Source organism: Pyrus communis, chromosome 3, assembly GCF_963583255.1.
Source record: "Pyrus communis chromosome 3, drPyrComm1.1, whole genome shotgun sequence".
Taxonomy (NCBI): Eukaryota; Viridiplantae; Streptophyta; class Magnoliopsida; order Rosales; family Rosaceae; genus Pyrus; species Pyrus communis.
The window spans coordinates 26,985,171-26,996,876 of NC_084805.1; the positions used below are offsets into that span (position 1 = coordinate 26,985,171).

Genomic DNA, 11,706 nt, shown 5'->3' on the forward strand with positions numbered 1-11,706 from the left:
GCATTGTGCTCAATATAATTTCTTAAAAGCTCTTGAATTTGTGAAGGTACTATACTGAAACAACAACAACAGAAACACATTATTTCGGTTTGCAATTCAACCCGAAAGCTAAAGTGATTTCAAGAACGTTCACTATGTTCCAATGGAGATCAGAGATAAACAAATAAACTAGATGACAAGCAAATATGAACACAAACTTAGGATTTTGTGAAGAAATCGTCGGTAGCATCATATATCTTCAATTCCAATTATTAATAAGCATACAAGACCAAGCATTCGGGGATTCGCTATATAATCATCAGCCACAAAAATGACAGGAAGAGAGCTCTTGGTACAGAAAAATCAAAGATATGTTGACGGATATTGCTCTTCCTCTCACAGGCGAAGACACTGATGCACCAGCCATGACTCTCCTAGAAGGGTTCGGTATCGGTTCAAGATAACGAACTTGAGCAAGTCCACTTCAAAAGGACAAATCATTTGATAACAATTCTTATGTTAACTTCAACTATGGGATAAACAAAATACCAGTACGGGCAAGAAAGCAAAAGTGAACAAACCTTAAGAACACTCCGGTGGGGGATTTGGAGGAAAAAAGAAGCTAGTAACCAATGTAAACTGCTGCATTCACTATGTAACAGTCGTCAGTCTTATCTCCCATTTCTTCCACCAACACGCCACTTGAGCATATCAGTCCACCATCCACAACTTCAACTTTCACAATTTCTCCACTGCAATCAAGTTTTAAGCCGGATACAAGGCAAAAGTAATGTCAGATTCGAACTTGTGGATTGTGGTTTCAATGTGATTGCATTACACTGTATAAGATAAGATTTGAAAATCTAGAGAGGATAAACCGAATAAATTGGTTTTCAAGCTCAGCGAAGACTAAAGTCACTTACTAGTTACTGCTAATTCAATATTTTTTCTTAAGCATCAATGTACATGCCTTGACTAAACCAAGTCAAGATTACAATCAACGAGCAAATAGTTGGATATATCCCTTAATCTTCAGTATGTAAGCTAAGCACAATTCAAACTGGAAACAGAAGTTGGATAACATAGAGAATCTTTCCTCCATTGTAGGGGAATAATCCCGCTAGAAAGATTTCAGATAGACTGAAAAGCTTTCGAACATGGATTAGTACCAGCAATGGTCTTAATGCAATATGATTATAACCACTAAGAGAATCCGTCATTATATTGCACAAACAGGCACAATTGTAAAGACAGGAAATGCTCTTTGATTACCCATGAAAGCTATCACTCAAACTTCGAAGTGCACAAATTAGTAGTACAACTTGGTTAAGTTGAATTTTATATGTTTCAGGTAATGAAAATTCATTGATTTAGACTCAAAAAGTGCAGATACTCACTAAGGAAAGACTGATTTGACCTTCTCGACATCCAGCGATGGTTGGAGTACACGAGGCACCCCCAGCTTGATCTCTAGCTTCATCTGCTCAAATGTCACACCAGGAATTGACCCTGCAGCAATTGAACTTCATGACTACTAATGAAACAAACTCCATTACAATCCTCCAAATACGACTATAATCATCCACCATGAGATAGTGTCATCAAGCACATCATCACATAAGGAGTCCTACTACAACAAATCCAATTTATCAAAACAGAAAATTAAACAGCAACGCATGTAGTAACCGAAATTCACGGTGGAGTAGGCTAACAACTTAGTTTTCTTCTTCCTAATTTTCAGAAAGACATATGATGATACCTCTTCGAAACGCAGGGATTGAATTGGAAGTGATGGCATCTCTGCAAGCCCGCATTGCCGCAGACGTAACGTCCTGCCTGTTACACCAACACAATTTCATCAAGCTTCAAATCACCAGACCACTTTCTTTAACAAAAAAAATCAAATTTTGATACTTCAAGTTTACCAAACCAGCTCCAAATTTACCTTTCCAAACTGACAAAAGCTCGAATTTTTACACTTCAAAATTACCAAATCAGAAAAAGCTCAAATTTTGATACTTGAACGCATAAAAGTGTCAAATGGGCAATCATCAATCAAGGCAAAGAGAGATGAGAGAGTCAAATGATCAAAAGGAAGCTGACCCGTGTTGGTCGTAGCCGACGCCCATCTCCACGAACAAGAGCTTCATGGGCGACGCCGAGGCGGTGGTCTCGCCCTGCTGGGTGGCTTCCATGGCAGCTGATGCGGCTCTGATTTGGCGAGAGAATCGAGGGGTTCGAAGATGGGAGAATTGGGTTGGGATTAGAGTGAGAAGTGGAGGGAAGGAAGATGGTGATTGGTAGTTACTGTGAGAAGCAAACGCAGTAGATGAAGAAGAAGAGAGTGGCAGATTTAGGAAGAAGCAGGCCGTCATTTTTTCAGCCCAGAAAAAAATTGAATTTTGTATTTGTTGCCCCGACATGATTCGCACCACCTCTCAATGGGTAAAAGCCGGCCTTTTTTTTTTAATTTAATTTTAATTTTTTGAGTTTTTATATTTTTTTATATTTTTTTTATAATCTGGACGGGTTATCCAATAATGGAAGGATCGTAAGTACACTTTTTTTTCCTCTTTTTTTTCATTTCTGTTCCGAGGATACTCAACGTTAAATTTATATAGACGCTCTGAATTAGGATTATCTTTCCTTCTATTTTCATCTCTTTCTTCTCCTCTTTTCATTCTTTATAAAAAATGAATATGAGAGGAGATGAGGAAAGAGAAAAAAAAGAGAAGAGAGAATCCTACTCCATACCAAATTAAAACACTCCGAACTCTGTGTTCAGTGGACACCGAACTCGAGACATGCGGACTATTATCTAGTTATCTGACAACGCATGAAGACATAACTAACGTTGTCAGCTGATAACTGTAATTATAGAGATTAACTTTCATTTAAAAGGAATTTTACACGGAGTAGACATCCGACTTGGTATGAACGAGTCAGAGCTATTGAAATATATGCCATGACATTAAATGTGGTCACTGCTACGGCTACTGAGTCCTGAAAGATGCAAAACATAAAAATCAAAGTGAATTTTTATTTCAGAAATGTTTTATTTATCGATATTAAGCATGTCTAGATTAAAGGTTTTCAACTACATATTTTGTAATAACCAGTCAACTTGTCTATAAACCCAAATTTGTATTGTTTACCAAATTGTAGCTGCATGTGTACAACCCATCATACCAGACTCAGTTCAACACGAGTAAGATCCGTCTAAAATACTATTTAAACTAAACCGAACCAAACCATAATGAATTAATACGACAAGATCTCAAAGAATTGAAATGAAAAGAATAAGTCGATCTTATTTGAGGATGACGAAGTTGTAGCATGACTACCTTGTATTACAAGCTATTATACATGTTAGTGAACTTTCTGGAACATATTAAACCGATACCCAATCTAGCCGAGCAGGTCATGAGTAATAATACTAATAATAATATAAATACATAAATGCAATAATAATACCATATAGAAGTTCATCTTTACAACAAAAAACTCTCGGAGCAATTTCTGAAGCTGAGCTTGCTACAGATTTAGCACGGTGTAGACCGGCATACGATTTTCTGCTGCTGCTGGTTCTGGCATTGTACATGGCACGATCTCACCTTGTCTCTCAACACCTGAAACGCTCTCATCGTTTCTGCATCGAATCCTCCGGCAAACTGCAGCAAAAAATCACAACACATTGTAAGAATGCGAAATACAGAACACAGTAAAAGGATCGATGCTGTTGAAGTGAGTGTTTTTTTAGTTACCTGATGTACGCGGAAGGCAAATCGAACGCCTTGAACTATCAGCTCTTCTTCTTCGGGACCACCGCCGACTATTTCGAGCTCGGCAGAGACTCTCTTCATGTACTTCATTGCCAATTTTACCGATGCCAACTTGATCTGCGATCATGTACCACCATAGTCAGCATTATACAAAACTAACAAACATTTGCTGGTACTATCAATCACATTCTTTTTTCGGGTTGCAATGCAATCAAACAATAATTCAGTTCCATATGTTTGTATTCTTTTCTGCTAACATAACACTTATGTGGCGTATTCTTGGAAGAGAAATGATTTTCGCACTCATGCTTTCTCCTTCTGCGTATCCCTCTCTATTTCTAGCTTTTTGAATTGAATAAAACCAATGGAGAATCAAGGGACAAAAATTAACAATAGTATGCAAAAGCAGAAAACGCATAAGCTGCTACAGGGACTCTCCATGGATTATCTCTCACATCACAGTTTAACGTCAATTTCTATGCCAATGTTTTATAATGTTAGCACGAAAATTAACGTTAGATAGCAAATAATCCACAAAAAGTCCCACTTTAAAGAGAATCCCTGTAGCATCTCTCTCCAATTCTATTCAATGGCGAGAATCCAAGCACGTTGAGGGGCAGTATCGAGACAAAACATATTATAATGTTGAAAATGTGGGAGTCTTAATAATTCATTTCCTTGTTTACTCCTATGAAGTCAACACTTGACTTCTTTACTCCTACCAAACACTCCGGAATAAAAAGTGAAGAAGACAAACATATGGTGGGGAGTTCTTTACTCCTACCAAACACTGCGAAATAAAAAGTGAAGAAGACAAACATATGGTGGGGAGTTCACATGTTCACATGCATGCAGGCATGGGATACAAAATATTGAAAAATTTAGGTCTTATTTAATTTAGTGTGGAGAGAATACGGTCCGGTACTCCAAATGTTATAATACAAATAATTGAATTTTTTTTTTCCCAAATACTCAACTACTTATATTATAACATTTAATGTATCATATCGTGTACTCAGTACACTAAAAACTGGGTACATCTTGTCACCCCTAAGCCCTGAGCTTAGATTGCATCGTAGACCGTGTCAAAAGATTCTTCAGTTAGTCAATTATCTCCAAGATCTACAAGTATGTGAGTCACTAAAGAGTGTAGATGAGACTGGAGAGAAACTTCGACGGAGTCGGGATGCTATTTTCGAATCGAACAAAAAACACGACAAAAAAAGCCTACTAGAAACTAGAAATAGTATTGTAACGGTATCTCATATCAATCATGCGTCGTTACGTATTTTAAATTGTTCATGTGATAATGCGTAATTAACTTGGGATATCGCTAAAGTGTCATCCTGATGCATGTAAGTTCTCACAAAATTGGCATACGGTATGAAATATTGGAACAATGAATTACCTGGCTTACAAATTCAGAATCGAGCATCCAATTTGTAGGAATTTGGAAAACTTTGTATCTTTTAGTGGCGGATTCTCTCACCCGCGAGAGATTGTAAACCCCATGCTCCAATCTGTTCAAATTATTCCAACACTTTAAGCACATTACACTAAAATTGCCTATAATTTCCAAGGACAATACTAAAAGATGAAGAAATCTACTTACTTTTCCAGCAAAGCCTGCATCTTCTTGAGGGTTGGACCGCAGGGCTGGCGAGAATGATCAGGGAACGACGAGGCCTCGGATTCAAGCTTCTTGAGATCGCAAAACCCGAATGCCGCTTCGCGCAGAGCATCCGCCTTCTGCTCCGGCCAGTCAAAGTGCTTCAGCACCGCTCTTTCATCCACCTAAATAAACAAAATCAATGTCAATACGGTATTCTTAACTACTCTAATGCACGGGAATGCGGCAGATATTGCCTTTACAAACTGGTCTAACTCACGTCTGCAACCCCGATACTCGGTTAATTCAAGTAATAACAGATTTACGAAATGGAAAATAAAATGTTACCAAGTACGAGAGCTCATCATCCAGCCACTTCACAAAAGGCACCACATCGTTGATGTCTGTAAACGCTGCGTTTTCGATTTCTTTTATCAAAAACCTTATGAAATCTCCCTGAGTTTCTACGTCCGTTTTTATCTGCAAATACAAAAAACACATCAATTTCACAAGCGATAAAGATTTGCCCCTAAACATCACAAAAATTACACCTTTTTTGGCATTTAAACCAAAGCAATTGGAATTTACGAATTGTCTTATCTATCAAGCAAACAACAAAATCCAAAGGAAAGGGCAAATAGTAGGGCCACCTATCACTGACACTGCCAAAAGGCCAGTGGCAAAGTCGTAATTTAGATAAAAACACAAGCTACCGGAACTTACAGCAAGCAGGTGAGCTGACCGGTTCTCGATCTCGCCGATCATGTCGCGGGCATTGGCGGTACCCGTTGCGTCCGAGACTCCGCTGCCGGACTCCCTCCGTGAGTCTCTTCGCATCAGAGAGTGGTAGAACTCCACAACCTCCGGCACTCGCTTCACCTTCGCCGTCGCTGGCCTTAAACCTCTCGGTGGCGGAGGAGGCGGAGGTGGAGCCGCCTTAGACGGAGGCGGTGGCGGTGGGAGTGTGGATTTTGTCTGACTTGGCGGCGGCGGAGGCGGTGGTGGAACTGCATTCCCCTGTTCTGTTGAGGCCTTGTTTTGACCGTTGGATGTGGACGGCCTCGGCGGCGGTTTAGGAACCCTTGGGATGCGAGATCTGATGGTAGCCAGAGCCGACTCGGCTAACTCCTCCGAGTTACACCTCGACAGCCTCGGCCTCTCCGATTCCGGCTCTTCCCTCTTCGACTCGGAGCCGTCGAGCTTCTGATTCTCCGGATTTGTCGGAATGTCGGCGCATTTCACTCCCCTCTTCAGATTTCTGATCAGATTCGACCTTCCGGTGACCTCCATCAGTCCCTGAAATCTCTGCGACGACGAAAGCTCGTCGTTTTCAAAACCAATCACACGATCCGACGCCGTTTTCTTCAGCTCCGAAATTTCACCCTCCAATAGCTTCAATTTCTCTTCTTTCTCCCGCCTCTCTTCTTCCAACGCTGACGTCACTTCGGCCACCTGATTTCTCAGCCGCTCGTTCTCCGCCGCCAGCTCCTCCACCCGCTTCGACGCTCTGTCAATCTCTTCGTCCTTGCTGATGATCTCGTTCTCCAAGACAGGGAGGATGGCGACCGACTCTCTCAGGAGCTTGTGCTCGAGGAGCTCCGTTTTCAGCCTCGACTCGCGCTCCCGGAGCTCCTCCACCAGGCGGAGAAGCTCCGTCACGTCCGGCGGCTTAGGCTGCACCTGCGCAGACGAGCGCGGGAAGTAGGCGCCGAAGGAGCGCGAGAATACCGCCCCCTTCTGCGCTGTCTTCCCGGAGCTCAGCGACGGCGACGGCGACTTCGATGGAGTTTCCGGTTTTGGATTCGCAGGTGATTTTTGTAGCCCCATTGCCACCCTCACCTTCCCAGCCACCATTGCAAAACCCACCTCTCTCACTCAACACTCCGATTTCTCTCCTCCCTCTCTAAGAGTGCGGTGTTTCTCTCTCTGGGATTTGGGGTCTGTGATTAGCCTTGCAAAATCCTGTATACAGTGAAGGAGTTACTTACACGGACGTCCTTGTCTCTCCCTCCAACTTGAAGTTCGCGACCCAAAATTTATATTTTAAATAAAAAGGAAAAAGGGTTAAAGTAAAAATTAATTAAAAAGAGGGAAAGCAGAAGGCGCCGTTAACGAGGAACGGTCTTCTTTTCTCGGATCCAAATTATTTTTGACGAAAGTAAAAAATAATTAAGTTAAAAAAAGGGAGCCCACGCGCGGGGAGGGATTTGGTGGGGAAATTCTAAAACATCGTATGAGTTTGCGAGGGCGTTTGGGGAAATGGCGCGTGGGACTGGGGTTGGTGTTTTAGTTCAGAGACGGTGAGATGGAAAGGGTGGGAAGATTTTGGAAACTAGAGTAGAAAGGTGCTTCTAACGGTCGGCTTTGTACGGTGTTTCTCGCCATAATCTCGCGGTATTTCCCTTGCGTTTGAGTTTTGTGTCTTGACTCAACTGCTTTGTTTTCCACGAGAAGTCAATGCAGGCATTTGGAGAAGGTCTAACTTACTTGTTACTGTGGATACATGTTTTAGCTTTGCTAGGTTGGTATGGAATATGGATTGATTTTTCAGTGTATCGGATTATGTTCTTAAAACATTGTAAAATTTATAGTTGGTATAAGATACCACTACTTTGTTATCTCGGTTTTTTGTAAGTTTTTTTTGGTTCTTTGGCAAAATTTATACAGTTGTGTGATGCTTGGGACTTACGAAATTGTAATTGAGTTCAAATGTAATTTAAAGAATTTAATTTTTTTTCGAGAGAACTTATACGTCATAATATATTGTACAATATTTGTCTTTAGATAAACTATATTTGTGTAAGTTTATCTTACAATGCCCTTCTCAACTTCGGATAAAGAAAGAGAGGGAGTGCATCAGATAGTCGATAACCAGCACTTTGATCTTCACGTCAAATCCCTAAGATATGAATCTCAAACGAAATTGTTGTTATTGTTGTTGTAGTTCAATGCATACAACTCCACCAAACAAAATATAAGATTTTAGTTCAATACAAAATAATTCACCAGCCATCAAATGAATGTGTACACAGTTTGACAAAAAGAAGATCACAGATAAAATTTGGAGGTTCATCAGACAAGGGTTTAACTTCGCTAATCTATATGCAAGTATATTATTATCAAAGCTACTGTGTAAATTAAACATGAATTCCCAATTATATACAAATCCTTTTATATATACTTTATATTTTGGTAAACCAAGGGCTCAAAATAAAAAATCTAAGGCTCAGAATGTTGCATTGCAGTGAGGGAACGTGAGTGGAGTGGGGGAAAACAAATCTGGGGAATCGTTTTTTTTTTTTTGGCACTTTTAAATTTGCTTGTGTTGCAATAGTGACTTGAGCTTTGGGGCAAAAAAATTGACTGCAACTGCATAGGAGTAGACCATATAATGTAAGAATCAGAATCCTCTTTGTGAGTTCTCAAATCGTATTCGTTTATCGTACATCGTGAGATTATAAATTATTTTAAATTAAATATGAATAGTACTTGACAAAAACTAACCGTACGATATACGATGAACGGACATGATTTGAGGATTCCAGGTTCCGGAGAGGATCCTCCTGGATAAGGTAAAGTCACTGTAATTTCTTGCTTAGATTTCAACAGTGATTACGTTTGAGAGGGAGAGGGGAGTGGGTTTGAGGCTGTTACAGCTGCTGTGAGGTTGGCATTAGAAGTTTAGAATGTACATAAGGTTCTCAGTACCCCTCTCAATCTCCTTGCTTAGCCATTTTCGTTCGGAAAATACTAAGGTGACTTAATTTATATACAGATTTGTAAACTAATGATCGATGTGTTATCAATAGGAATGAACACGTTTATCAACGCTTAAGTACTAATCTAATCATTAACTTTTATGTCATTTGGTTTACAAAATTTCATTTACAAATTTTATCTCTCTAGCATTTTTTTTCCGTTCAATTTACATTGTGAGCGAGACTTTTCATAATCAGCTTATTAAGGGACTTCAAATATAAATATATTGGGGGATAATTATTCAGAATTTAGATTGGAATACTCATAATAATGTACATTGTTAAGAAAATAACAGCAATCTGAAATTTTAACACAACAAAGTGTATCTAGTCTTTAAGAAATACAACAAAACCTTATTTAACTAAGTGGGTCGGCGCTGTATGAACAATAGAACGTTACTTCACTTGTGTCAAGTCTTCTGTTAACTTTAAGTCTCCCATGTCTTTTCTTGAAGACAATGTAGAGAAAAACTTGTTCAAGACAGTCAGATTATGCTCGCAAAACAAAACCTCTAGCAATTTGGTGGTTGCATCGATCCAACTTCAATAGTCACACTCAAACTTGATCTCTAATCAAACAATTATACCAAAGTTTCTCTAAGTATTTATATAATGGGGTGGCACACCAACAGATTGTTAGATATCATAGAACAATTTGAATTTACAAAACTATTGTACCACGAATTAGCAAAAAGTAACTGTGAGGAGCTGTTTTTTTTTTTTTTTTTTTTGCAGGAAATCAGAAATGAAAACGAAATGAAAGTAATGTAACAAGCAAACCCTAGCCCCAGCAGGAGTAAATACCAACGTGATCGAAAGTGGTCCTCTCCAACGTCATGCATGCATATATAGATAGATATATACAGGTCATTTATGCAAAGGAATTCATTTTTTGAAAAAAAAAAAGAAAAAAGAAAAAAAAATTAGGTATGGAGCTCACTCTATATCGAATTTCAATGATCCGAATTGTCTATTTTGTAAGTCTCGATTTATAGATCATCCTTACAAAAATTCAATTCAATCCGAAACCATTTGCTTATTTAATTATCAAGATCAAATTTCATTGTTTCTTGTATAACAAAGTATTCACTCATTTCTTTGAACACAATTAGATGTCTTAAATATTTTCAATTTGGCTAATATTTTGTAAGAATGATCTATGAGGTACAACCTAAAACATAAACAGTTCGAATCATTAAAATTCGAAGTGATGTGAACCCCACAACTAATCCTTTTTTTATTTATAAAAAACTAGGAATCCCTTCTTAAGGCTCCCTATATATATATATATATATATATATATATATATATATATATATATATCAAAGGTTAATATGCAGCAGTGTCCTGCATACCACAGAACGTGTAACCCCAAGGCCAACGAAGCACGATATATACATCTTTTTGGGCCTTCATCAGTCCACTAAACAGTCTAAACCTAATAATTAGCCAGGACCATTGCCTGAATGTATTATTTAGTACAACTACAATATCCATTACGCCACCACTTCTTAATCTTACGTCCAATATTGTTCACCAAGTACATGTCATGTCATTCTCTTATTTAATGAGAAGAAAAAAAAAGAAAAAGATTTCTCCTCATTCTTGTAACTGTGTTTATTTTTAATTTTTGAATTAATTTTTTTTTTAATAAACGATATTATATACACTAATAAAGTAGGGAAATAAATTAAACTTACAATGAGTTAACAATAATGTGGTTCAAATTCGCCTATGGCGAGAATTAAACCATAGACCTCTCACTTACAAGTGAAGAATAATACAACTAGACCGTAATACTAAGTAACACTGAATCAAAATTAAATAAAAAGAAAATTAGGTAATAACACAAATATAAGCTTACTTTGTACCTCATTTAATTTTAATAAGTAAGACTGTAGCTAATGTGTGCAGAGATTATGGATGCAAGTTGGATAGGAATATCCGTTTCTGATCGATTTTGAGTAGAAATATTTCAAATATTCAATTCGATTCAAATTTGAAACTGAAATTCCGAAATCCAAAATAACCCAAAAAGAATATTATACAGGAATTGGAGTGTATTTAGTATTTTGAATCAAAACCGAAATTCAAAGACTTGAATATCTCTATTACATATACTTAATTATGTATTTATTTTATTACGAAAAAAATGAACTTATTGACTTTGAATTTGTAATACAATGTACTCAAATATGTAACTCTTTATTTCAATTACAACTTTGTTGAATATATTACATATGAAAAATGAGAATTTAAAAACTATAGTACTTTACATTATGAAGTCATACAACCCCATAATTTGAAATTTTGAAATAATCCGATGCCGAAAAGACCGAATTCGGCATGAGTTTTTAAAACTTTGATTCCAAAATTGAAAATGACATGCATTTTTAAAACTTTTTGCATTAAAATTTGACACATGTATTTTCAATCCGAGCGATAATCAGACCTAGTAGAAACGCATCTATCATTTAAGATATAAACTCAGTAAAAGAAGTTGGTGCCCATGACCATTTACATGGCATGCATTGACATGACCTCCATGTGACATTTAATCGGTGTGTTATCTGGTACA

General features: G+C 38.0%; 2 protein-coding genes across 3 annotated transcripts; both read right to left on the minus strand.

Annotated features, from left to right (window-relative positions):
• Positions 1 to 18: 18 nt before the first annotated feature.
• On the minus strand, positions 19 to 2,403 carry LOC137729494 (uncharacterized). 2 transcript variants are annotated; one of them, XM_068468456.1, is made up of 5 exons: positions 2,083 to 2,403; positions 1,739 to 1,815; positions 1,377 to 1,488; positions 561 to 731; positions 19 to 413 (listed from the first exon to the last, which is right to left on the minus strand). In XM_068468456.1, the coding sequence occupies exons 1-4, from the start codon at positions 2,400 to 2,402 to the stop codon at positions 602 to 604; spliced, it is 639 nt and encodes a 212-aa protein (XP_068324557.1). In that variant the 5' UTR covers position 2,403; the 3' UTR covers positions 19 to 413; positions 561 to 601. The 2 variants fall into 2 exon arrangements, with proteins under 2 accessions (XP_068324557.1, XP_068324556.1); XM_068468455.1 differs by having other exon boundaries at positions 19 to 461.
• Positions 2,404 to 3,270: 867 nt separating this feature from the next.
• LOC137729210 (protein INCREASED PETAL GROWTH ANISOTROPY 1-like) lies at positions 3,271 to 7,359 on the minus strand. The gene is made up of 6 exons (XM_068468072.1): positions 6,094 to 7,359; positions 5,719 to 5,850; positions 5,374 to 5,555; positions 5,170 to 5,281; positions 3,744 to 3,878; positions 3,271 to 3,650 (listed from the first exon to the last, which is right to left on the minus strand). Exons 1-6 carry the CDS (start codon positions 7,222 to 7,224, stop codon positions 3,522 to 3,524), a joined length of 1,821 nt encoding a protein of 606 aa, XP_068324173.1. The 5' UTR covers positions 7,225 to 7,359; the 3' UTR covers positions 3,271 to 3,521.
• Positions 7,360 to 11,706: the final 4,347 nt, after the last annotated feature.